General features: G+C 43.4%; 1 protein-coding gene across 1 annotated transcript; it reads right to left on the bottom strand.

The window, feature by feature from the left end:
• Nucleotides 1–13: 13 nt before the first annotated feature.
• On the bottom strand, nucleotides 14–22,411 carry prag1 (PEAK1 related, kinase-activating pseudokinase 1). The gene is made up of 6 exons (XM_084382605.1): nucleotides 22,182–22,411; nucleotides 18,105–18,449; nucleotides 16,302–18,016; nucleotides 7,904–8,049; nucleotides 4,735–5,501; nucleotides 14–2,696 (listed from the first exon to the last, which is right to left on the bottom strand). The coding sequence occupies exons 2-6, from the start codon at nucleotides 18,372–18,374 to the stop codon at nucleotides 1,536–1,538; spliced, it is 4,059 nt and encodes a 1,352-aa protein (XP_084238731.1). The 5' UTR covers nucleotides 18,375–18,449; nucleotides 22,182–22,411; the 3' UTR covers nucleotides 14–1,535.
• Between the last annotated feature and the right edge of the window lie 5,404 nt (nucleotides 22,412–27,815).

Raw genomic sequence — 27,815 nt, 5'->3', positions numbered from 1 at the left:
TCAAAACACCAGATTATACTGTGAGAAAATATATGCACAGTTTATTGATAGATGCAAATAGGTGAGGCACACACAAAATAATTCAAATCAATAATGTATTAGTTGTGAGTTCTGACCACGTTTTGTTTTTCTCTTCAATATTAGAAACATCAGTCAGTCTTGGACAGAAACCTGCATGCAGGCTGTTAAATTCTTGCTACTCTGGACTTATTAGGAAATTCTTTGTGGGAGATAAAATACCCATAACTTGACGTCTCCTCTGCAGCCTACATGGGACACAGGAGGAAAAAAAACAACAACAAAAAAAAACAGGCCCAGCTGCTGCTGCTGTGCCAAAAAACAAACAACTTGATAAATCCACATATGAAAATAAACAGAGAAGTTCCAGTGACTACTACAGGACAACAAATGATATCATAAATATTTTATAACTGCTTGCTCATATTCATGGCTTTTAAAGACCTGCTTGGACTCAATCTACAAATTACTTTACAAAATCGGTTCAGGAACATTCTGTGAAAGGCCAGTTTCACGAAGGACGAATGATCGGTAATATTTACATTTGGCTTCCGAGTCACTGTAACATATACAAAGAACAAAAGGCACTGCGACAAATGTCAAAACATTTAAATATGTAGTAGAAAGGAAGCGTGAGGAAAAAGTGGGCATCAGTAAAAGCAATCGCTATCGTTGCCAATTGTTTTGCCAGTCCAATTACCAATGAGTTGGGTTAGACAGTATGGCTTACGATTAATCTTTACCAAATCTTTATTATGCAATGCTGTCTAAAAAAGATTGCGACACAACAGACTTTGGGACGCCTGCCCTGCTCTTTCCAATCGGTATTCACTGAGAAACAGGCATTTTTCTGACACTTTGTTTGGTTAAAATGTTAAAAATGTATGTTGTTTACACAGTTTACAGTACAGCACTATGTGCCCATGAACAAACGTGACGGAAAAAACGGTGCAACAGTGTGAGTCTGCTCGTGACCTCGTACTTTTCTTCAGACAAATGGACGTTAGCTGCACATTGACGTAGATACGACACAGCATTTCTCTGCAAAGCTGGCTGACACAGATTAAGATCATGAACTATTAGCCTGTTCTCAGTGGGTAAAATGTCTTAATTAATATTCAATAAATACACACAATACAGTGTCAACATGAAACTTTGGTAAGTGTATTATAGGATTATGAATACTGTCCATATTCTTCCTTTTTTGTTTTTTTTAACGAAGTGATTCTAGTCTGTGAGTGTTACAAGAACATCTAAAAACAGCTGAATTCTCAGGTTATTTCTTTGCGAGGATGACAGTCGGTAGCAGGATACTGACAGTGGACGGCTAGCTTGATGCGTGGCTCTCATGCATGTAGCAGTAGCGCAAACAGGTGGGTAAAGTTCACAGTATCTCCGAGGGATCTCACTGTCCGGACCCATCCATAGTGTCTCGACTCTATCGGTCTCTCTCATACACACTTTCACGCGTTACTTCGGCTCCACTCACACATATCTTTTAACCCTAAAGTGAGCCGTCACTTTAGCGAGTAAAGTAGTTCAGCGGTGTGGCAGAGAGACAGAGGGTGAGCCGAGGAAAAGTACTGACAGCACAGCCAGTCCTCCAGCTCCGCGTTCCTCTCGGGCTCCAGCGAACGCTCGGCGAACTTCATCATCAGCAGGGCTCGTTTCACATCCAGCCAGTTGAGGAGGCCCTCGTGTCGGGATCCGCCGACAAAGCCTCCCCCCTGTCCGTGTCTCTCCCACTGCTGCTCCATCAGGTCCTTCCGTGGGCCCCAGAGGAGGCTCTGCAGTATGCGCTTGGCCTCCTGGATGTGGATGCGTTTGATGGGGTCGGGTTGGAGCAGCAGCTGGGCCAGCCTGTGGAGGCCGGCTGAGTAAAGGGAGACGGGGGGGATAGGAGGCAAGTCCTCGCAGCGGTAGTCCTGTTCCTTCAGAGCTGGACTGACCTCGAATGGGTTGGGCTGATGGAGGAGCTCATAGATCAAGATGCCTGTCTGGAATTCGTCAAATTTGCGGTACTGGGCCGCTGAGAGAATCTCAGGCGCCAATCTGGCGTGGTCGCGCTTGATGCGAGGATCCACAGTGGTTGAGGCAGCGTCCTCGGAGGAGCGACGCTTGGCCTTGGCAAAGTTGCTGATAAGGAGGCGGGGAAGGTGCCGCTGAATGTCCATACCACTCGAACCGTTACTGGTGCTGGTGTCAGCGGCGGTCTGTTGGGGGAACTGGGAGGGTCTGCGGTGATGGGGCACCAACAACAGGTTTTCGAGGCAGAGGTCGCGGTGCGTGACCCCGTGCTCCTTCAAGTGCTCCAGGCCATTGCAGAGCTGCAGGAGGAGGAAACACACACGACGCTCGTAGACCTCTGGCTGACTTTTATGAAACGCGCCCCACTCCCGAACGAAGTCGGCCGCCGTCTGCTGAGGGATCTCCGAGGTGATGACCACCACTCGCTCTCGCTCTGTCTGCTGGCCAGGCGTAGACTTGGAGGGCTGAGGCAGCGATGAGGCAGGTGTGGTGGGCAGAGAGACCTCATCAGAAGGCAGCATGCTCTGAGGGACACAAGCGAGGAAGTGGCCGCAGTCCTGCTGGAGGTTGAAGTGGGGAGGCATGGTCTGCTGCACCGACAGGCTGTAGAGATGGCCCTGTTTCGCCTCTATGGATGGACTCTTACAGATCTGGAGAAACACAAAGGACAGTGGGAGGAGAGGATGAAAGGGGGAGAGGGTGGGGAGAGAGGAATTCCTCACAGACGGGGAGAGAGCCGAGCCAAGAAACATAAGAAAGGAATTCTTGTTAGTGAGGTTTCAAGGTCAACGCCAATTCAGTTCCTGCTCCCATTCAAAGTGAAATTAACGTCTTTGATGCAGATTTAAACCAAATCCTCAACGGAAAGCTTTTTTTTTAAAAAGTGTCTTTGAGCTATTAGTAGACTTCTTGATGCCAAGACTGTTTAGAGGTGCACCGTGTAGCTTTGAGGAAGGAATTTTAATCGGAGGAGAAAGATCTTCATTGAATAACTTTTTTGAAGCCTAGACAAACTAAATAAACTGTCTTTGTTTTCATGACTGAATAAACAAACTGACCTTAAAAGGACAACAGAGTTTCGTACTGTTTTACTTTGGCCTTGACATTTCTAGCTTCAAACTGTTCTGGGGACTTTTTTTTTGCTTCTGAAACAGCTTGTTTAAAAAGTAAATATTTCTGAGTTTGTGTTATTACCTCACTAATATTGTAAATATTTGAATTTCTTCTCCACAAACTACACAGTGCCCCTTTAAGTACGTTTAAGTAAACTACTACACGCTCACACAAGAATGACAAACATCTCAGAATAAAATCTTACATCAGACATTTCAAACAAAACAGAAAAAAAAATTCCAGCATGTTCTCAGATTTATAAAATAATCTCTTCTTTGTGATTACCAGGAACTAAAATCCACTTTCACGGACTTCAGCACACTGGTATTACGTCTGAATATCAACCCCGTAAAGTTTTTGTCATACTACGTGGTGTGTGTTATGTGTGTGTGTGTGTGCGTGGCCTTGACAACAGGGGTTTGTCTGACTGTAAATCCTTCCTGGAATGTAAAGATTAATTGGGCCTAGAGATATTAAGCAACACTGTGGGCACCCACATCCTGACACAACACCTACTGTACAAACAGCCGCTGCTTTGTACAACACTAATGACTTTGAGACAAAAGGTCAGTGAGACTGAATCCCCTCCCTTCTTCCTGGTTGTTTACACTACATGCCCGGAAGGTTTATTCTGTCGAGAGGCTATCCCATCTGTAGTCTAAGAACAAATAAGACCACCGCCTTTATTTTAATCTCCTCATTCTATCCTCAAACTGTCAAATCCCTGCTTAAGAGATCAATTTACAGCACCCACTGTGCAAATTGCTTCTTAGCCAGCAGTAAAGATGATCGCGAGTGAGCTGCGAGTTGCTCTCTTGACAACAACCTCCGTTAAAAAAAAAAAAAAACACGTCTTCTTCACAGCAGCCAAACATAGAAGCCAGTTTACAATCCTTTACTTACTGTCTCCTGCACTCAGCGTTCAAAGGCCAGCCATGAAATAATGATAAGATTCAAATATCAGCAACTTCAACAGACGAGGCGATCCCTGTTATGGTCTGTATTTTTTCAGCAGTAGACACCTAGTGAATCTACACGTACGCAATTAAATCTTTACACATTACTTTTCCCTTTTTAGAGTCTGCCAGTCTGCCTTTTGATTTGATCCCATTGATATCAACCTCTCTGTTTACTCTTCAATTTTTTGTCTCTGGTTTTTGAAGACGTGGTCATTTTTGGCGTTTTCTGACAGTCGATCAGTTTTCACTATTGCAGGGAGTCGTGGTACGAGACGAAGCAGCCACAGCACACCTCCGACTCTCTGTATGATGACTAAACTTTGTGACCTGCAGTTGAGTGGAAAACTATTGACTGTTACTATTGACTGCTATCTCAATACAAACAAATGAGCTTGTCTGGCTGAACTCTAAATAGACCAGTTGCTCTTTTGTTGCATTTCTGACTAAGCAGCTGCTCACGAAGCGTTTGTTACCCTCATATTGTCTGACCGTGGGTATCTCCTAATGATTAAGGGCTGAAATATTAAGGACGATCACTTTAAGGGGTTCTAGGAGGTGAACGTGGTTATAACAAACACAAATTTGGCCCAGTATTTAGGGTAGAAGTATTTATTACCTTTACAGCGTAGGAGTTGCTGGGGTCTGAGGCACAGGCAGCAGAGTAGTACACAGCGTCTCCTGAGTTGCAGCTGGGCTTGTTGGAGGTCAGCCTGAACAGAGACCAGTTACTCTCTTCAAACCTAAGTGGGTTCTTCTGGGAGCGAGTAAAGTGATCCTCACATTTTAGAGCCAAGCGCCGCAGAGACTCGGCGTACAGGCCTCCCAGTTTAGAGTAAACTCCCTCCCTACTGTCTATGTTACTCAGCAGGGTCTGGAGCTGCAGGCTGGAGCCCAGATTTGGTGCCAGACCCGGTTCTGAGGCAGAGAAGGGCACGCTGAGTTGGGGGGAAGAGGAGCAGGTGACGCTGCTCCGGCAGTGGACGCCCAGACGCCCGTGAGTCTTCAGTGGTTCGTCCAGTGTCCGGGACCTCGAGGATCGGCCTAGCGCAGCATGGCAACGCTCCAGAGACTCGTTGGAAGAGAAAATGGGTCGCGGGTCAACAGGGCTGGACGGTAAACTGGAGCGGGAGCTGGCATCTCCAGGTCGACACACGTTGCTCTCCGAGCCAGTGAACGGGAGGCGTGGGTAGGCTCGGACGAAGGGTTTCCCGTTGGTGCCATCTGGAGCCGACACGGTGCGGTTGACCATTTTTTTCTCCGGGAGAGGAGGTGGCTGGTTAGTCAAGCTGTTAAAGGACGGCGGGTGAGGAGAGCCTGGAGCCGAGGCCACTGGACTTCTGGCAAACGGAGAGGAACAAGACATCCGTGAAGCATCCCGAGAACCTAAGAAGAAAGAAAACAACTGCATCAGAAGATCTGCCGGTTGATTACAGAAAATTAACGGATGTCTTGTTCCTATTTGGCAAATGCCAAATATGATGCTACAACAGGCAGCCAGGTACATTAGCTTAGCATAGCACAGCATAAAGGCATGGAAAACAGAAGGAAGCAGCTAGCATGGCTCATTCCATAGGTAACAAATGTAGCAGAGACCAGATTTAATGTGTCAATCGGTGAGCTTCAGAGTTGTCAGTAGGCAGATTTTGCAACCTTCTGACAGAGCCAAGCTAACCATTTCCCCTCTTTTCCAGTATTTATGCTAAGCTAATCAGAGGTAGCTTTTTATTGAATACACAGATGAGACAGTGAATTGATCTTTTCATCTTAAAAAACAAAAAAAGCACATCTTCCAGACTATTCCCTCAGTAGAATAAACTGTCAGGCGTCGACTTGGAAAACAGACACAAAACAGATAAAGACAGACACCAGCGACCGCTGGATTCACACAATACATCTTCTGTTCCTCGGTGTCCTTGTAGGTTAATTTCCTGTAACCTCACTGTACTCACCGACTTACATATTCCTCCCTCGCAGCCATGAATGTGATTTATTTACTACACGCCGTCTGTCACTGCCTACCGCTCAGCCTCCGTTCAAACACATACCTTGTTTCCTCAAAAGAGATGGAAATTTCCACAATCCAGGATTCAAGCTGACGCTCAAAACATCTTCCACCCAATTATGATCCATTTGTCAATTAAAGACTTAAAGTTGGAACTTGACATTACACTAGAGCAGACAGATACTGGGATAATTGTGCGGCGCGGTCTTCAATAACTGCTTTCACAGAGGGGGGAAAGACTGTAAAGAAAAAGTCTGTAGGATGTAGCCAAGCCCTTTTTCCCTCCTTATCAGAGTCCATAATTATCTCTTCAAACAACATTTCCCAGGAAGTTACAGCAATTACAAGCGTCTAAGCGCCACGGAGGTTTTAAGCTGATATGTGAAGGATGACAATTTTTCAACCAAGGACACATGCCACTCACTCTGAGCCACATCTCGGGTTTGACCAGTGTAGAAATCTTGAACTCAGTCACGACAATGGAAACTTGACGAAAGAGGAAGAGGGGTGATAAACTGACAGACTGCTGCTGTAAAACCGTGCAGAGCTCCCTTTCCTCTTCACTCTGGACAAAGTGCACCTTCGTAGTTAACATGATGCAACACTTCTGAACAGCACAACAACTAAGTTCTTGTTCTTGCCTTCCTGTAAAGTCGACATTAAATGAAATACATTCAGCTGCACCTTTCCTTGCAAAAAGTTTGCCACTGCCTCGCTGTCCTGGCTTGTCGGCTACTCCTTATCTAAATTGTGTCTCCACTGCCAACATTCAACAGCTGTTGTTTCAACTGGTTTCACCATTTACACTTCATTTTTTGAAATGAGGACAACATGTTACCGACGGTAAACCTGGCAAATGTATACAGTCCAGTAACCAAATAAAGCTACTTCTTTGTTGCCCTTTGAGAAAAGTCCCCAGACTCCCTTAAAAAAATGTTTAATTTTGTGATTTGTTAAGTTAGAAGAAACTTTGTAAACTTGCTAAAACTCTGTCTGCGACAAATTCTTAATTACTTGGGCCTTTTTGTAAATTCGGCAAATGTTATACCTTAACTTATTACTTTCTTTGCTTAAAAAGTGTTGAGTGTTTCTCCCAGTGACGTACGTGTTTATTGGCACATAGAGCAGGGAAGTGAGACCTGTGGTCCAGCAACTGCAACTAACGATTATTTTCAGTGTTGAGCAATCTTTTGATTATTTTTTCTGATTGATCAATTTGTTATTTGGTCTATAAAATGTCAGAAAATGGTTAAAAAAAAAAAAAAAAAAATGTCTGTCAGTGTTGCTCAAAATCCAAGATGATGTACTAACTTGTTTCGTCCAAAACCCAAGTAAAGAAATCAGAAAATATTCATAATTAAGAAAATCAGAAAATGTTTGCTTTATTTTCTTAAAAACTTACTTGACTATGAAAAAGTTGGTGATTAATTAAATAGTTGTCAACTAATCCATTAATCGTTGTAGCTCTAACTAACTCTAATGTGTAGGTGTGAACTGACGTACTGTGTGACGCTGTCCGATGTCGATCGGCAGATGTAAACAGGCTCTAACATGCAGGCGAACACACATCATCAAAAGCATCCCCCATTCACACGTCTGTGGAAAAAGTACCTCACTTGCTGAAATATCTCCAACTCCTGCCTTTATGAGAAACAGTATCAAACAGATCTGATCCTTCGGCTCCCTGTGCATGTTTCTTATTGGACCAAATGGATCTGCACCACTCAGATGTGTAAATAAATCCCCTTAAACCAGTCAAAATCTGAGTGTGAGTGGTTCCTACCAGTGTCAGCAGTCAGGTTGTCAGTGGAGGCGGTGGGTAGGCTGACACTGCCCAGGCCTCGCAGAGATGAAGTGGAGCTCTCTAATGACCCTTGTTGGCTGCAGCGGTCCAGCTCCATGTTGCTGCCACTCATCTTACCGCACACTCTGTAACGGAGAAAACAACAGAGATAAGGTGAGTGACTGTGATGGGACGAAGAAGATATAAACAAACATGCATTCAAGCCGTATTTTGTGAGCGTGCTCTGGTAGTTAGTCTGCAGGTTTTCTGCAGAAATAGATTTTTTTTTTCAACGCACAACTTCCCCTTTATGTCTTCTTATCAGCGATATGTATTACTAACAAGTCAGTGACACAGAGCGCCTTTCATCCGAATGACGAACATGTACCGTCATGAGTGCTTTCACTTCCTCGTTAGAGAGGAACACTTCTTGATTCAGTGTAGATTTATGACTGCAACAAACCAGCCTGACTCAAAACAAAAATAAAAAACCCTCTTATGGCTTAAAGTGAGACTGAGCATTTGCAGGGTACTGGCACATCGGATCACCTGAGATTTCCCACTATTCCTTTGAGTTAGTAGCTTTAAAGGGAAACTCCAATGTCGTAGTGCATTCGTGTGTTGGAATATTTTTAAAAATGAGTTTCTGATTGGGAAAATTCACATTAATGTCCCCTCAGTTCGAAGCAACAACGCAGGGAAGGCGGCAAAAATTCCCCGATAACTATATAAACCCCTATTATGGAGTGTCTCGAACTTGTCTGTCATCTTTGACTTTTTGCCGTGTTATGGCAGGTGGGATTCAGCCGAGAGAAACAGAAATGATTAAAGAGGCGCTGGATTATTCACACGATATCATCATGGGTATTATAATCACAATATCAGTATTTCATTTTTAAATAGCGGTATACTGTGACACCGCTAGTACGCGTTTAGCCGACTCTGACATCAAATATGCAGAAACATATAGAAACAGCGTCCATGTTGTTTCCACGTTAAGACTTAAAAGCTCCTGAACACACCGAAGTTGGAAGACGACTTCCCAACACGGGAAATGGGACCATCTGAGGAGTACGTGAACGCAGGGCTACACATCAAAGCCTGTTACAGTAAAAAGTTGGAATAACCCTGATTCTAAACCTGTCGGCAGTCGAGTTGCATTGTGGGTAATGTAGGAGCCAGATTTTGACAAGGAAAAGGACGTGGAATAATAAACGAGGATATCTCTTATTCTGCTGCAACAATTTTTCTTTTGTTTTGTTTATAGACCATCCATCATGAGCCACAGAGTGATATAGAAATGCAAAGCTAAATCTGTGATGTTTTCATTTGAATACACATTTTTAATCTGCCTGAAAGTGAGTGGAACCGAACCACAAGCAGGAAACAACAAATACATCTCCTGGTGAGATATAAAGCGTTACTTCTTGCTCTGCTCTAATCCTAATTTGTCATGCAAGACCACATAACATCACAGAGCAGAAATAGCGAGGGTAGTAGTTCTCTGTTTGCATCCAGCTGGGGACCTTTGTTGCATGTCATTTCCTATCTCTCTCTCGCCTCGTTTCCTGTCATCTCTCCACCACAGGCTATAAATAAAAAGGCATGAAAGACCACAAAGATATCTCGAAAAAGCTGTAGCAGCAAAAACCCCGTCGTGTGCTGATTTGAGCAAAGGTGTGTCGTACCGCTTACGAATTCACTTTTCATCTGCAAGAGAAAGACTGCGAGATGATTTCAGTTTTATTTACTAGAAAGAAGCTCTGCATTCCTCACGTTCAGGGTTGCCAGACTATCATGATGGCCACTTATAATTCCAATGAAAACTGTGCACGAGGAGACTTACTAATCAAGGTGACCAATTAGGCTGAGTGACAGCCGCTCACATGTCTCATTATACCCACTAATGGCTCAGGGAAGCAGCGTCCAACCCCATCCTCTCATCTCGCTTTCCTCTCTTCCATCACAAACTGACTCCTCTATCCATTTATCTGCCGCCGCCCCCCCGACTTCAATTCCACCATAAATCAGCAGAACAAACAGATGAGGAGGAGAAAAGGAGAGGAGCACAGGAGGGAGACAAAGGGTGAGGTATTCTCTCTGGGCAGTTAGCTAAAGGATCCGCTATCGTTTTACAGACAAAAGAGCGGTGATGAAAGGCAGTGGGAATGCTGAGGCAGGGGAGAAATGGTAATGGGTGCAGGGATTATGAGTCCATGTGCTATGTGTGCGCCTGTACATGTCTCACTCCCGATCTCTCTCCATTTGTATCCAAAACATTAGATTTTCCTCGGCGAAAGAACGTCAGCGCTGATGTCCTGTGGGAGGATGTGCATGGATGAATGAGCCTTCTGAGCAAGGGCATGCGAGAAAGACCTTGACTCTGATTAGGACTGTGTGTGAGGATATATTATTATCGTTTGGGGGCTTCAGCTAACAAGTAAGGTTGTGATGAATGCAGAATTTTGAACTTCGATATAATTCATACTCGAGACCTTTCACATACCACAGCAAAAAAAAAAAAAAGTAATTAATTATGTAATATTGTCAATATCTGTGCCGCCTTGGGTTGAAAATCCGATTGTAGATCTGATTTTTACAGCTTTGGTACTTTTGATACCATCGAATGCAGACGTCATATTGGTTTAAACACGTTGTATTGATTAAGTATTGAAGTATCGATCCTTTTGACATCCTAACTAGCAAGAATTTTCATTATCAATTGATTGTTTGTCTATAAAAATAACAGCTCAACACAAAACTACTCAGTTTATTGGCCGATATACTAACGTTTGAGAAGCTGGCACCACATAGTGTTTTACATTTTTGCTTTAAAAATGATTTAATCGACCAAATTAGGGCTGCAACTAGCGATTTATTTTAATTAATTATTCATTAATCTGCCAATTATTTTCATGATTAATTGAATCACCGCGGCTCTATTCCACGATAAAGCTGATTGTTGGTCTATAAAATGTTTGAAAAGGTGAAAAACGCCTGCCACAATTTCCAGGAGCTCAAGGGGATATCTCCAAATGCTTTTTTTTTGTCTAAATGACAGTTCAAAACCCCAAAATATCCAGTTTATTGGCAGCATATCCTCATGTTTCAGAAGCTGGCGCCATCAAATGGTTTTCATTTTTGCTCTAAAAATGACATCATCGAATGTAAAATGCAAAATGTCCAATTTCAGGGAACCCAATGTGGTTTTTTTTTTTCTTTTAAAAATGGGGTGCAGGGCTGCAGCTACCAATTATTTTCATTATCAATTAATTGTTTAGTCTATTAAGGGTCACAATTTCCTGGAGCCCAAAGTTATGTCTTTAAAATGTTTAGTCCAACGAACAGTCCAAAACCCAAAGACTGTCATTTACTATGATAAATGACAAAGAAAAGCTGCAAATCCTCATATTTACGAGGCTGGAACTAACAAATGTTTGACATTTTTTGCTTTAAAAAGAACTGAATCCATTTAAAATACTTAAATCGCAATCAAAAATATATTGTCGATTCATTTTGGCACCACAAGCATCTTGTTATCTATAACTGGATGTTGTCGGTTTTAAAATAAATTAGGACTTGAACTGAACGCAAATTTCTGAAAACAACACAATATTTTATATTTCATGTCGTCATGCTGTCAGAGGCACCATTCAACAGGATTTTATCTCTCTACACAGAATTCCCGGTTTTAGCCTAAACATCTATTAATACTTGTCTCCTTATCTCACAGATATCATCTCTTCCTTTGCTAAAACAAAAAAAGTCTACATTAGATAACCTGATGTACCGTTATTTGTCTCCCGCAATCAGTCCGACAACGACAGCAGCCCAGACTTAGAATGTAAACAATCACGCCGCTAACGCACCGGATCCGTTGACACACAAGCCCCCCTGACATGTGTGTGGTATTAATAAAGCTGTGTGAGAGGAGCTGGGGGAGCTTTTAAAAGGGGATCAGACTGGGGTTACAGCTAACTAGCTACAGATAGCAGTGTGACAGTGTAAGATGAGAGCCTGTCTTAGCTGCAGTGTTGTTGTTGTTGTTGTTGTTGTGGATCATATTCACACAACCGGTTTCACTTCCTGGCTCTTCACCATTATAAATACACAAATCATGACATCTAGAAGTACTGTATGTCTGTTCGCTTGCTCACATACAAGCACACAATCGCTTTCAGAAGTCGAGCTGGTTGTAAAACATCAGGAGGGATGAAAGTGAATACTGTAACCGGATCACACCCAGCGCATTAAAAGCTGACACATAATTCAGGGTTTTGTTCAAATGAGGTGGAGTTGGATAGAAAAGCAGGCTGACTCATGAACACCTGTACGATGAAACGCAATCTGTTACAACAGACAAACACAACCTTTAAAAAGCTCACAATGTGAAGTTTTAGATAAGAGGGAGAATATTCAAATCTTAGGTGTGCAACTGTTGTGTTACAACATGCATGTTAGAAGAATGGCATGCATTGTTTCTTTCCAGTGACTGCAGGATAGTAACCATGGATTTACAGCCGTATAAACCTCGTCTTAGAGACAAAGATCCATTAATGTTTGACACCAATCCTTCTTATCTTGAGTAAACTGCTCCAGCCTTCTGTTCTTCTCTAATTCTGTCAGCCGTCCCTTATTCATTACAACCCACTTTTGTTTGTTTGCACCACATCGCATAAAGTCATTTCACTTCTCGTCATCTTACTACTATTTTAAACTCACAAACAGAATGGGCTCAAATAAAAAGAATAATCTCATAAAATCTCGAATGAAAGGCATCAGAAGAGATTAGAAGAAGAGAAAAGGGCATGGTGTGAAAGAGGGAGGAAACAAAGAATGAGCGAGGTTGACCACATGCCGCCCGTCACCGTGCAACTCAAAGCCACTTCTGCATTTTGATGACCGAGCTCCTGACGGAGGTGTGAAAACAAGCAGAGGCCTGTTCTATCCTCCGAAGGCTCTGTGCTTTATTACCATCTTCCTGAGACGCACTCAAACTTTCCTGCGTCAACAAGAACATCACCACATCCCCTTCACGAGCCTAATGATAGTCATACTGAGGACATATGTGAAAAAGATGCCATCTGGTTCCTACCTCATGCTGGAGAGGCAGAGGTCCTTGTCGGGCTGGCGGGCGCAAAATGCCCCCTGGATCAGACCTGTGGCTCTCTAAAGCCCCGCCATGTGTAGTAACACAAGCCCGGCTCCACACGAGTCATACGTGTATTTAAAGTCTCTCTCTGCAGATGCACAAAATATAAGCACCCATATCTCATATATAGCATTCACTCATTGACCTAGTGGTTCACTTTAGAGCGGCGTCAGGTCTGTCAGGCAGCAACAAGATGCTATCTGCTCTGCTGCACAGAAAGGATGGATCTGCGGAGGGAGGGGCGGCACGTCTTGGAACGATAGTTTACAGAGCAAAAGGCAATTCAGACCCACGTCTAACTCTGTGGACTCAAATCCACGTGGCTGATCTATAAATTCTGCTTCTATTGGTGGCAACCGACTGCCAGACTGGGGACAGTTTGGGAGTTGCCGGGGGCAACAATATGTTCACCAAAGCCCCCTCCCTTTGGCAGCCTTTACTCAGCTGACACGCCTACCCAGTTAAAGAGTAAGTCACAAACTCACGCACACACACACCTTAGGCTGACCCACCACATGATATGTAGGTTGGTGTGTTACGAGGAATAAAAGAGGGAAGTTTGGTGTTTTAGGCTGCGATCAAAGGCTCCGAGAGGCAGATTTTTAAAACCATCTGTGGCTTTTAAATGATTCAGCACATCAAAATGCTGCTTCACGGGGTGCATGTTCACGTATTTTCCATTAATTCCACACACGAGACTCCCTTTTAAGTTAGAAATCAATCTCTTCAAGAAGTTTTAGAGATTAGTGTATTGACAGAATAATAATCTCCAACTATCTTAATAATCAACTGGTAGATCTCAGCCTCTCAATCTTTAAACTGATGAAACAAGATATTTAAAGACATCATGTTACACTTTGTGAATAATTTTCACTATTTTCAGACAATTTAGACCAACTTGATCAAAGCAGAAAATAATTGGCAAACTAATTGATAATGAAAATAATAATGCAAATATTCAGTTGCTTTGCAGACGATTTAGATTCACTTTGACACTTTGCCATTGAGTTTCCATCCAGTGCATGTCTGGTGACCAGGGACACATTAAAAACACACTAAACCCGCTGATAAACTCGGAGCACCAGAAAGCCACAACTGTCTCTGGGTGGCTCGAGGCGTGTTCCCACATGTGTCTCAACAAGGCGTATTTTTATCAGCCCAGAATGTCGGCAATGTCATAACAGGAGAGATGTGTCCTTACTAGAATTACAGCAAACATAACGGGCCCTTGAAATGTGATCAGCAATCTGTGTTTCAGACTGTAAAAACATTCCCACTCAGCTTTTTGCCGACTCCAGCAGCTCTAGATGGGAGAACATCTGTTTCTTTTGAGGAAGTTACACCTCACTGTGCCGCTGCAGACAATGCTAAGTTTATTTTGAGGAGATCATTTGATGCTCTAATAACTGCAACACGCAAGGTCTCTCCTCTGCTTTGGGGAGCTGACTCAGACAGCGCAGTGTATTCTTAGCCTCATGCAGACTCAGGTTAAAGCACGGGTGCAAATGTTACAGCTAATAAATGGCTAGGAGCTGTGTGTCGAGAAGGTCACAACAATCCAAGCCTTGAGAATGATTCTGCATATGCTGAGAGTGATGGAATTAAATACTGTAACACCACAAAGCCTTAAAATAAGCAACATGTGAGCAAAATCATTCCCACAGCACAAATATGACATTTTTTGCCCAAAGCTAATGACGGCTTTGTCCCTGTATGACAATATCAATGGAACAAGTCCTGTTTTTTTTTACAGTTCTGCATTGTGCTGCAGCCAAAACAAAGTTACAGCAACGTGACACAGCGGGGGGACTATTTAACAGACCCATTTAGTGTGTTAATGAGAATTGAAAAAGTCACATTACTGGTGTGAATAGAACAAGGCGTGCATTGAGGAATATGGCCGAACAGTTTGAATGATCACAAGGCGCTAGAATGGAGGCTGATTCAAGGCTGAATAATGATGCTATGAAAGGAGAAGGCACAGTACGATTCACACAGATGACTGCAGAAAGATACATGTACAGTCACAGGCAATGTATCCCATAAGCAATACTATATATATAGATTTACCCTCCCATTAGAGAGCAAAATGCATTTATGCATTTAGACTAAGTGCATGTTGTAAGTGTTAAATTATGGAATATAATGAAACCGCAGTCTCGTGGCTGAATTACAGTCCCATTAATCCTAATGCAAGACTCAGGTAGAGACTTAAAGACAGGCACGCGAATGTTTGCTATAATGGGCAGCTCAAGCTTTATAAATGCATAGCATTCATCTTACAGCAAGTGTATAGTGTGCTAGTGTGTAATTAAACCTCCATTAGACTTTTTATTTCACACAGCTGCCTTATGGTAAACAATATTTAAGACCAAGGCTTCCTCAAGATAGCTGGTGTATTTACTGTGCTTTGGCATAAAGAGTATTATCATACATTTATAGGTTTTTAAGGTCATTTGTTGAAGATTTTGCACCACCAAATCTTCTCAGCTGCGCTAAACAAATCAAAACAAGAAAGCATAAAATATAGAAAACTTTACTTCCAAAAACTCACAGATGAAGCTCAAAAATACGGTCCGTTATCTGGAGAAAATTCTTTTCATGTGATTTTTTATTGCTTCATGTTGTAAACTTGAATAATATCTTGATGATTCATGATTTATTAGACTGAGCAATGTAATGACTTTAAACTCCGGCTAACCCTAACCCCTGACATTTCACTGACAAAAGATGCAAATTGGCTTCACTAAACCAAAAAAAAAAACATTGCACAAAATATAGAAAACTTTGCTTCCAGTAAACTTACTTATGAAGCCAAATGATGATGGTGAGATGTGATTAATAATAACTTAATCAACTTTGTTTGTCATCTAGAGAAAATTCCTGTCATCTAATGGTCACAGCTTCCAAATTGTTCAGACCTGCTCACTTTTCATTGCTGATATTGTAAACTTGAATATCTCGATGACTTGTGTCAGACTGAGTAAGCGATGTTATGACCTTAAACTTCAGCTAATCCCAACCCTGACATTTCACTGACTTCTGTTTACCTGCCCAGAGACAACAGGTTAATGCACTCTCCCTATAAAAATAACAATAAAAATAAAAAAGGACAACATGATAAACTTTAAAAAGATTCCTCATTAACCAATGACATCCATCATATATGGTCCTACCCTGATTCTGTCCTATCTGAGGGTCAAAATTTGTGTAGATGCCAAACAAAAACTTCTTTGTTCGTCTTACCTGTGCAGTTTCTTAGGTGGGGGAGGTGGTGGATTGGGTTCATTGTTGGCAGCTCCCTTCCCAGCTGCCAGCAGCTCTGATGAGCCGCCGTGCAACGGTTGCCTGGCCGGCATGCTCCCGTTCTGCTTGCCCTCCTCTTCTGCAGCGGTACCCTCACTCTCCCCCTGACAGGCACCATTGTTGGGGGCGGCCGGGGGGGCCGTGCCTGGCTCTGTCATCGGAGGGGGGCTGCTGTGGGCCTTGCCGTCCCTGGCCTCCTTCCAGACAGCGGCACCATTGACCAGGCCTGTCACCCGAGAGGTTGTCCCCTGGTTAGTGGCCAGTTTCTTCTTCTCCCCCTCTTTCCGCTCTCTCTCCTCCTCTTCCTCTTCTTCCTCGATGCGGCAGTTCCAGCCAGAACTGTGGTGGTGGGGCTTGGGCCAGCGGTCGGACGCTAACGAGTGGTTCTCTGTAGGGATCTTGAAGTGGCCCTCTCTAGCAGAGATGAGGAAAAGCATGGGCAGTTCAGGGAGAGGGACGGGAGATGAGATGGATGATGAGAGGCTGGAGGTGCCCAGTCTAGGAAGATCAGTAAGAGGGACTGGAGATGACATGGACGGTGAGAGGCTAGAGGTGCCCAGTTTGGGGGAACGGGTGGTCCTTTTCGGAGGAATGGGTGGGCTGGACTGAGGCTTGGGGTGGAGAGTTGGGGCATGGTTGGCTTCAATGACCAACGAGGGTGCACTGTGGCTGGGACTGGGCCAGCGGAAGGCCGGGCTGCTGGGGTCTTTACGTGCTGTGGGGCTGAAGTGGCATTGGGTGCTGATGGCTGAATCTGGACTGCTCAGGTAGAAAGTCCTGTTGTTCTCCTCTGTGTGAGCGGCCATTATCGTGATGGTGGCCCGTTGAGTCTCTCCCGAAAGCTCAAGCTCAGAGGGCGAGTTCTTAGTCTGGTTTGGGGACTCGGGATTGGATTGTAACCCATTTCCTTGCGGCCTGCGCTTCTTCTTGGTGCTCTCTGCATAAATTGGTTCTGAGTTTTGTTGTCCATTGGGAGAGTTTGGAGCTGGTGGGCTTTGGGGGCTTCCTGACCTTACTTGTTTTCCTCCCGACCCCTCTGCCCCAGGAAGTGAATCTGTACTACTACGATAAGAACAAGAGGAGTCCGACAGGCTGGTCTGCTTGGACAGGACGGGAGGAGAGTGGAGGGATGGCGGGGGATTGTGGCTAGTTGTGCCCACGCTTAGGGCTGTGGTGGGGGAAGTGCTGGATGTTTTTGTAACAGTAGTCCCACTGCTGGTACCATTGCTATGAACTGTGGGAGGACTGGAAGGGACAATATCCACAGAAAAGGGTATATCCACAGACGCCTGATGGGAATCCTGACAGTTTTCCCTTGGTGTCACACCAATTCCGTTATAAGTGCTCTTGGTTTTTGTGGGGGTCGTATTCGGCTGCCTGCAAGTGTCTCCATTGGCATTCTTCTTCAGGCTCTGAGAACCTCTACCCTCCTCCTGCGTGACGAAGATATTACTGATGATCATGGAGTCTTTAGGCAGGATGTTTGGGGATAAGGAAGCCAGAGAGAAACAGTTGTTGTAGTCCATCTTGGTTTCAGGACTCTGGAGAACCGCCTCTCTATGAGCCTTGTTGCAGCCGTTGCTGTCAATGTAAAGAGACGACAGGTCCAACAGTTTCTTCAGGCCCAAACGCTCAACTGGGCTCTTTGTGTTCTCCTGTAACATGAAAATGAAAAAACATTTAAAGAACATTTCATTCTGGACAGTAATACACTCTAAGGTTAGTTGTAGGAAAGAGACTCACCTGCTCTATGTTCATGTTGACATCAGTCATCGACTCGTTGGTGTCAAGGCTCATCATAGTGGGTTTGACAGCGATGGTCGGCTTGCTGTAGGGCGATGGTGCTGTTACTCCAGACTCTTCATCACCTCCCAGGCTGTTCTTCAAACAAGCGGCTGGCACGCTGCCACCCGAGCCGCCGACAGTCTTGTGGTGCGCACTAAGCGGGTGGAAGCAGTTCTTACAAGAGCCGGGTTTCCACACGTGTTCTGCAAAGTCGCTGCACGCTGACATCTTTGGTTTGCTAAATTGGGGTTGGTCAGAAGTGGCTGTTGAGTGATCTGGCAGATACAGGATGAACTCTCATGGCTGGGCCGTCACAAGATGTTGATCACAAGGTGTTATATGTAGAGGAGAGATAAAGAAGAAGGAGAACCATTGTTAGAAGAGTCAGGTTGTTTTTGAAATCACTTTTTGCCCATAGGTTGTATCATAATCACAATCCCACGTGTCTTCCAAGTAGAGGGGTTTGCATTACATAAGATCACATTTAAGTCATTATTTCTTTATCCACCCTTAACACATGACTCGCTTTTCTTTGTCATTTCTGATAATAAACGAAGAGTTTTCAAGTCTTGGTCTGTTGATTGGACAAAAGAAGCAATATGAAGATGTCACTTTGGGCTCTGGGAAATTATGATGAGCATTTTTTTCCTAGGGCTGCAACTAGCGATTATTTTCATTGCAGATTAATTCGTCTTGAGTAATCGATAAGTTGTTAGATCTATTAAATGTCAGAAAACGATGAATAAATGTCAATCAGTGTTTACCTAAGACCAAGATAAAGGTCCTCAAAGGTTTTGTCAACAAACCAAAAGATATTCAGTTTAATGTCATAGAGAAGTAAAGAAACTAGAGAATATTCATATTTAGGAAGCTGGAATCAGAGAATTTTCTTATTATAATAGTTGCCGGTGTTTGTAATAGTTGACAACTAATCGATTAATCATTGCAGCTCAACATTTTTCACAAATTTACCAAACTTTTTATAGACCAATCAATCAATTGCTTAATCATGGTAATATTGAACACAGTTGAGGTATTAGGGATAAAAAGTTGGATTGGTGCATCTCTAATATTTTGACTTAGATTTGTGATTTTCTGAATAAAGATGCCTCAAATTTTAACCGAAAAAAGTTGAAACACCCACTCGAACATGTTAAGAAAGTGATGAGTGAGTCCAGGCTGACAAGTGTGTCTAAGCTCATAGACGACCTCCTTTAGGATTTAACTGTCATCCGCGGATGTAACTTAAGACGACCTGCTGTCTGCTGTGCTACTTGTTCCCATGGCCTCCTAAATTAGAGGGTATGTGGTTTCTGTTCAACCAAAGGGCCTGCCGGTGTGAGCCTCGCAACATAAAAGCCCTCCGGAGTCCTTCTGCAGCCCCCGACATGCTAGAAGAAGACGGAGGAGCCTCAAGCATCCCGGAGGTCGGAATGCCAGGAATGTCTAAAGGCGCAAGTCTCACCAGGGTGAATCTCACACCCACGACAACCTCCCTTCCCCCTTCCACACACACACACACACACACACACACACACACACACACAAACCTCCCACTCCACATGTGTGTGTCCTCCTTCTCTCAAAAACAAACTCAAGCACACACACACCTCCTTCCTCTCCCCCCTGTGTGTCCTGTTTAACTGGCCTGACAGTGCGAGGATCAACACCATTTCACAGAGATCATTTGTTTCCTTGCATCTGGGTGTCCCTCTTTATGTTCTTTACACAGCTTTAATTGCCTCTCAACAAGGTGATGGGATGACACAGAGCAGCATTAGCCCACCATCTAGACTCATTATACAGGAAAGACACAGAAGAAGCCGGAGGAACATCTGCCTAAATATTACGGTTATATTAGTGATTCTTCTCTAAATCCTACATTTGTCCACTAATGAAAAATACCAGAATAAAGTAAAATTAATGCTTGAGATTGGTTGAATTCATGCCTCCAGCTTAACGACCTTGCAATCTACTAGTCCTATAGGAATGAAGAGTCATCCTGTTAATAGAGATAATGCATGTTTACATTTTTCTTTGTTCTGTCTGACTCAGTTTGGGCAGGAAAGCACCCACTAGCTCACTGTTTGTTTAAGCGTTCTTGCGACAACAGAGGAAACGGAGCCTTGCCTAACATCTTATGGCATTGTGCATGAGTCATATGAAGCGATGACTGATTGGAGACGCACACATCATTAGGGGACTCTGCCTGCTGCTTCAGAGGACACACTGACTGCCAGTCAAGAACATGTCTGGCGGGGGGGTGTGGGTTGGTTTTACAGGACAATTGGGCAATAACAACGCAAAGACAGACAGAGGACTGTCACGGTATGTTTGGTGAGTTAAAACCAAACTGACAGGGACACTTTTGTCTCTGTTGTTCTACATTCCCAACAACAGAAGTGGACGTGTGCGAAGTTCATCTGAAATCTGTATTTTCAAGAGAGAGAGTCCAGCTTGTTTGAACAGAGTTAGACCCCGCTGTCTACATTCCCCACACCTTCTCAAGCTCAAGGTCCAATATTTCTCACTTGTCAAAACACACAAACACGGGGCATAACCGCCCTGCCTTGAATATAAAACACAGACTAGGGGAAATATCTCGTGCATGTGTTAGAAATAGGGCGATAGGAAAAATGACTTGAGGGTGGATGTTGATCTGATGTGGAATTAGTTGCTCACCTGTTATTTACATACACCTGAGGGCGAGAAAGGTGAGGATGTAGTAAGTGAAGATGGATGATTTAATTCACCGTAGCTCTAATTAGATGTGTTGTTAAAACTTGTAGACTTTGACGTAGTCTTGAAAACAATATAATTGGTCTATTTGTCAATTATGATTTCAGTGTCAGCCAATAACCAATAACAGAAATTCACATCATCGGGCTGGTAATTATCTGTCCGGTACACATTACTCAAAATTAGTTAATTTCGTGTTTCACTGGTCGACAAAAGAATGCAACACATTTCTTTTGACTTTTATTGCATATCCCTAACTAATTTTGAGTAGTGTATATACTGTGCATCCCTCGACATTATGAACATACACTGCACATCACACAGTCGGCTGACCACTAGATGTCCCAAAACACACGAAGCATTTCAGATCAGTTATAAACTCCAACACGAAGGGACTCGAGGACATTAAATCCTGGAAGCCTAAATTGTATGTTGGATTCCCCTTGAATAGGCAAAAACACAGGCATTTGCTCTGACAGCCTGTAATACAACCGGAGAATGAAGCCAGGCTGCAGAACAGTTCAAACAGCCCACAGATATGTGGACCGAGGCTTATCAACAACACTCAACAGCTGGCAAAACTGCACTTTGTCTGAATCCTCCTCCTGCAGCAGCAGCAAGCTGAAAAAAATGAATGAGCTGGCCACAGAATAACAGTCCGGTCCGGTCCATTCATAATCAAAATAATGAGTCAAACAGTGCACATCTGATAACCAGGTCAGTGTGTAGTCACCCACTTTGAATACAATTTCTTTTACGAGCAACATTTGTCACGGCTGCCTCACACACACACACACACACACCCCTGAATGAATGGGCTGTGTGTGTGTGTGTGTGTGTGTGTGTGTGGGTTTGGAGGGGGGGGGTACAACCTGTTTTTTTTTTTCTCTACAGACTCGATTTCCGCCAAAAACTTGTGAACTTTGCGACAAATTATCTGAAAACTTCCACCTGGAGACGTTTCCATGTGATATCTCACAGGCAGCTCATTGAACACAGTCGACTGCAGCCTGTACACACCCCACGTGTGTCGGGTTTTCTAAGCCTCGGTTTTTTATTATTTATTATTTCAGACGTGATAAATGAAAATATCTGGCTGAACACTTGTCCTGCTTTACGGTAGGTTATTGTGGCGTTGTGTCCCCTCGTACACTGACAGAACTGGCAACCCTACCTGCGTTCAAACAACACACACACCAAACAGGAAATGTGACAACTTGACTCACAGGCTACATTTTACAGTGTAACGCGTTAAAGTAGCCAAGGTTATACATTATTGACTGACTGACTGCTTACCTGCTCGGACTTTCTCTTCCCTGGCAACACAAAAAATCCCCCCAAAAATACAAAAAAAATGACACAAAAAATTTCAACAGCACAGCTGTGTTGTTACTGCGGCTCTGGTTCCGACAGAAGCAAGATATCCGTCTGTGTTCACGTATCCAACATGCGACAGGTTAATGAGCCAGGAGGCTGCTTTCTGCTGCTCCTGCTGCTCCTGCTGCTGCTGTTGCACTGTGCAGAGGTGGAGCAGTGAGCAGGAGGAGTCCTCTGCAGCAGCGGCAGCAGCGGCAGCAGCGTGGGGAGAGCACAAGGAGGTGGGAGGAGCTCCTAACCAGGCATGCAGGCTGGCCAGTAGCCACACTCACAGATTCTCATTAAGGCTTTTGTCCTGCGAGCTGTCAGGAGGATTTTTGTTTAAACACACAAGCCAGCCTACAGCTTGTCATTTTATATGCAGCAAATTGCACATTATTGTCTTCCAAGTGCTGTAAATACCACCATCACTAAATTTGAGAATTACAAGGGGCTCACAAAAAGAAAGCGAGCACTCAATCTTAAAGGATGAGCTCGCTCAATGATTACAATTTAGTTATTATCTAGTTCCCTGTAAGCTGTAAGCTTAGCAACTACAGTGAAGATTTTGGCGTTAAAAATGGTTTCATCTCACAGATCTCACAGAAAAAAACGCATTTTCTTAAACAACTGAAGTAAATGGGGACTTGTTTTTAAAAAAACAAACTCGTCCTATGTGAGCCAAGTCCCTTAAAGCCCTGAGATGCCAAAATTGATTTGATAACGTGTTATTTACGCTTGTTTTAAAGGTGCACTATGTAAGAACTGGTCAGCTGTTGAATTTGTAGTCAAAACGAATAGGGGGCAGCACATCACCAGAGTAACCGCTAACTGCTGCTAACTGTAGCTGCCATAAGCAAGTGAGCTCCGTTAGCCGTGCAGTTAGCCGTCTGGCCTAGAAGCTCAGAGCACCAGAGGAGTGTTAGTGTTTACACTGCTAGAAGAGGAGCGTTGGACCGTGAAGAGCCGGGGTTAGCTGGTTAAAATGCTAAATATGCTTTTCAACACAATACTTAGATGTCATAACATTAAACTGTTACCTCTTCACGTTCTGTTGACAATTTTAGTTTCTAATATTTAAACTAAACACTGAAATTTTGCCATGTAGCTGCTAAGCTAAAAGTGTTAGCACGTACACCGTAACGTCTTTTCAAATCAATTTGGGATCTCGGGGCTTCCAGAGACTTGGATTACGGCGTACATGGAGTATGGATGTATGGAGCCATTTTATGTTTGGCTTAAAACAGGTCCCCATTTACTCTAATTGTTTAGGAGAATGCTGTTTTACTTCACCTGACTTTCGATCAGCATGGTGGTGAGTATACAGTATAACAACTTTTAAGATTTTCATTTCCGGGTAAACGTATCCTTTAATCATACTACATCCTTTGATGTGGTGAAGGTGGATCCATACTAGCTTTCCTGTTTTTTTTTCTGTCCCTTTCCCTCCTGCTACCCCCTGGGCTGCTCCTGCTTCTGTTCATCATGGCTGGGGTGACAGAGCGTTAGAAAAACACTGGCGCTGCCACTGAGCCAGGCTGGACCCCTGCTGGTTTCCATTACAGGCAGCAAAAGGAGAGGCAAAGCTCACAGAGTGACAAACACAGCCGCTGTGCTGGATGAAGGCAGTCATCCATAGAGATTAACCTTTTAACCGAGCACCTCCTCTTATGTCTTACTGAGAAATAACAAGTGGAACAAGGTCTTATCTGTCGGCTTTTTGACTCATTTAAACGCAAGCAGCTGAAACACCTTAAGAATCTGCTCTGTTTTGTGTCAGTTCTGCTCTTTTCATATACTTTTTGTTTTGGTTTTCTTAAAGGAGGCCAAAAAAGCAGGCCCTGAAGTGATGGATAAGTGCAAAAAATGGCAGAAAAAAACACATCAGTGAAACTCCACTCCAAGGATCCCACTGCTTTGGTCCACTTCCTGTGAAAGTACACATCCCTGCATATGAATCGATTGGACACAGAAACCCACCAGTTTCCTGAACCCCGCATGAGGATTTATAGCCGAGCTGAGACAATCAGCATAAGTGCCACAGCAGAGACTGGATCCGGGCAGAAGTGATATCTTTTACAAGACCACCTGTTGAATTTGGAAACAGTCACAATCCTCTCAAGAGGATTAAGAGTTTGTTGAGATGCATCTATTTTTGGCAGCACAGAGCATGTAATAATTCTGCTAATGGGGTGATTCAAATAGCTTGTGCTTTGCATAAAAAAAAAAAATTGGAGGATGTTCAGGAAGCTTCTAGACACATTCTGCTATTTAGACTCGGAGGCAACAAAAGTATTATTTCATGTTACATTAAAGGACAAGTTCACCCAAAAATTCCAAATTGACGTGCTGTTGAGACATAAAATAGCTCCACTGTAGCCATGTTAGCACGCTAAATTTGTTAGCTTAGCAGCTACAGTGAAGATTATGGCTTTAAAAAGGTTGTAAATAACGTCTTTTCAAAACCATTTGAGATCTGCGGGCTTCCGTAGACTTGGATTACACCGGACGAGCTGGATGGAGCCATTTGATGTTTATTCAGTTGCTTTTAAACATCTTAAAACCAGTCCCCATCTACTTCAGTTGTTTAGGAGAACGCTGCAATGCTATTTTGCTGTGTCGCTCCATAAATGTTGTGTGGACTACGAAACGTCACCTGACTTTCCATCAGCATAGGTGATAGTGAGTAGATAATGACTGAATTTTTCATTTTTGGGTGAACCTATCCTTTAAATTCATGCAGGAAGTGGCATACATGCTCTAGCGTTGAGAACCGTCTCGTTAACTATTTGTGGCTTCACTCTGAGAGCACAGTCATGTAAAAACTGTTTCCCAGGACACACTGAGATAAATCTTCCATTACGAGTGGAGATTTTAGTGCTGAGGTGTTGTGGGAGCATCCAAATTAGAGGAGCACAGCAGGGGGTGGTGGAATCGCTCATGCACACTGCAGTATCGGCAGACTGTCTCCCACGTATTTTCGTCAGCAGAAATTACATAGTGAGGAAAAAAAAAATCACAAAAGTTGTTTAGAACGAAGAGAGAAACTTCAAATCAAATTTCACTCGGCTACATACTTTCTTGATTCCCACAAAAACATCTATAAATTATTACAGATAAATTAAAGATGGCATAAGTCTGCATCTATTGCTCGCCACACACACACACTTGCGCAGTCCTTGCCTGTGTTGGCATGAGGCTGAAGTTGTCGGGCTGTGTACAGTGTGTCCCATTAAACATTCGGAGTTGCTCATCTTTTATAGCGCTCCCCTAAATTATGAAGGGAATCAGAGCCGCTTAATGCTAATCTGGCCGGCCTTGAGAGGCTCTGCCACGCTGTGCACACTGATGAATTAGCAGTTTGTTTGACGTGCTGCAGAGCGCTGTGAGTTTGTATGCGAGAGAGAGAAAGAAAGAGAGCGAGGGAGACGGCAACCTTCTCTTGCACACTGCAACACAAGGATGCTGTTGGAGACGGGCCAATCATAAACTGGCCAGCCGCAGACACGACGCCAGGATGCTGAAATATGAGCAGCACTTTGACAACTCTGCATGATGTATGTTGTTGGCATCTCTCCTAATGCCCCTGCACTTCTGCATCGTGGCTACTATCACACAAGTGCAGAATAACAGTGAAAAAACACAATATTTAATGTTTGATCGCATCCACGTGTCCACAGCATTCAGACGGCTCTACCTGCTCCATTTCTACTCAGCATGAATTAATTATTAAAGGCACAATCCTCTCAAATTAAATTCAACGAGCAGAGAAGAGGGGTTTTGATGCAAAGTAGCAAGAAATAGACTTCTGATGATTGAAGGCATTACTCAGGTCAGTGCTGAGAATAGGTCTCTGTTATGATGAATAAAAGCTCAGTAGAGTGAACATCTTCTGCAGTAAATCCAGTTAGGAGAGCTCTTCTTTGAGCATGAAGCAGACGCACTTTTTGCCACAAACTCAGCTTTAAAATCTTCTCTGAAAACACACAAAATCTACATATTGTCTAGTAGTTTCACTTTCCTTACATAGCTTTCTTCTTTTTCTCCAGGCACCTGTATCTACATTTCTCAATAGGCTCAATTCCTCTGTAGGAGCTCCTTCCAGGGACTAAGGAAACCACAGTCTAAATGAAGTTATGGGGACAGTATTTTAGAGCTGCACCACATCCCTGCTCAGGTGGTAGTACTTTCCAAAAGTACAAGAACTTTGGCAGCCCAGTTGCCAGGATAAAAATCTTGGCAGTTTCTGCAAAACCACAGATATGTTCACATTTGTACACGTCATAGGCTCCGTACCATATTGACATTTCTACAAAATATGTTCGCATGACATGTTTATGACCAGACCGTCATTTGGCAAGGTGGAGGAGATGGTGGTGGAGACTGCAGTTCTGGATACTGGATATTTTTAAGGCGACCTCTAATCACTTCCCAGCCATGTTTGTGGTGACCAAAGCAGTTTTTGTGCCTGAACCTCACCAGATCACAAGGACAGTGTTGACACATTGTTGTATAGTTGCGAGCAAAAATAAGTAAAAGCAGCCGTCACTTCTTCGTGTGTCAGCAGACTAATTCTGCTCATCTTCACGTATCTTTAGACTGTGCTGGAAACCCTGACGACACTAACAGGCTGTGGGAACCTTTTAGTTCCTTTAAAATAAGTTCCTGAGACTAAAAGTTACATGTTCTTTGTGGGAAACAGCTAATCTGTAGGACTTCTCATTTCCTGTCAACAGGTAAATGTAAATGCTCAGCTAAAGGAATTCTACTTTATCTATCTACAGTATCTGTCTATTTTGCTCTAATGTTCACAATACAAATATAAAGATGTGGCTTCAAAGTACATCTAAAGCTCTAAAATGTTAGCTCCTGCAAACTACTATTCCTTGTATCAAGAGCTCTCTATCGGTCTGTTTATGGGCCTCTAAAAGTTGCATAGTGGACCTTTAATGACATGTGAAAGGATTTTCCAGAATGGGGGTGAAAAGTCAAATCTGCAAGATTGTCATGTTCTCAACAACGACAAATTAGACTAAATGAATCATTTTGATCCTTTATCTTTCTTTAATCTGGTTACATCTGTCTATGTTGGCATGTTTGCCTTCATTAAACAACTAAAAGCACAGCTACGAACAGGAAATGAGGGGAGAGAGGGGGGTATGACATGCAACAAAAGCCCCTAGCTGGAAGCCATTCAGAGTCGTTGTTACATGGTCAGCTAACATGATGCCCCTCAGTTCATCCCTAATAAATGTCCCTGCTGTATCTTCATTTTCTACATGAAGGGAGAAATCCTCTGGTTGAGTACAGCTTCACTAGCTGCAGCTTCCACATATACCAATGAGAACCTGGAATAACACATTGTTCACATTTATTATATATTATTTCACACCTTACAATGTTATTTACATGCTTATGTGGACCTATGTTTTCCATTCTGGAAATCTCTTCTCCTGTAAACTGTCTACGTGGGCATTGTTGTTGGTAAATGTGAAGCTTAACATTTCAAGAGCTCTTAACCAAAAGGAGAAGTTCAGAGTTTTGCCCTCTCGCTGTGTTTGTTTGGGCTAATTG

This window comes from Pagrus pagrus, assembly GCF_965226575.1.
Source record: "Pagrus pagrus genome assembly, chromosome: 19".
Classification (NCBI taxonomy): domain Eukaryota; kingdom Metazoa; phylum Chordata; class Actinopteri; order Spariformes; family Sparidae; genus Pagrus; species Pagrus pagrus.
This window is presented reverse-complemented; position numbering and strand designations above follow the sequence as displayed.

What these genes read in the sequence shown, in the direction of transcription:
- prag1 (XM_084382605.1), bottom strand. Translation starts at nt 18,374, where the DNA reads ATGTCAGCGTGCAGCGACTTTGCAGAACACGTGTGGAAACCCGGCTCT. An exon ending in TCAACATGAACATAGAGCAG is followed by an intron (nt 18,017 to 18,104) that starts GTGAGTCTCTTT and finishes TTCATGTTACAG; the next exon opens with GAGAACACAAAGAGCCCAGT. An exon ending in CCACCTAAGAAACTGCACAG is followed by an intron (nt 8,050 to 16,301) that starts GTAAGACGAACA and finishes TCTCCGTTACAG; the next exon opens with AGTGTGCGGTAAGATGAGTG.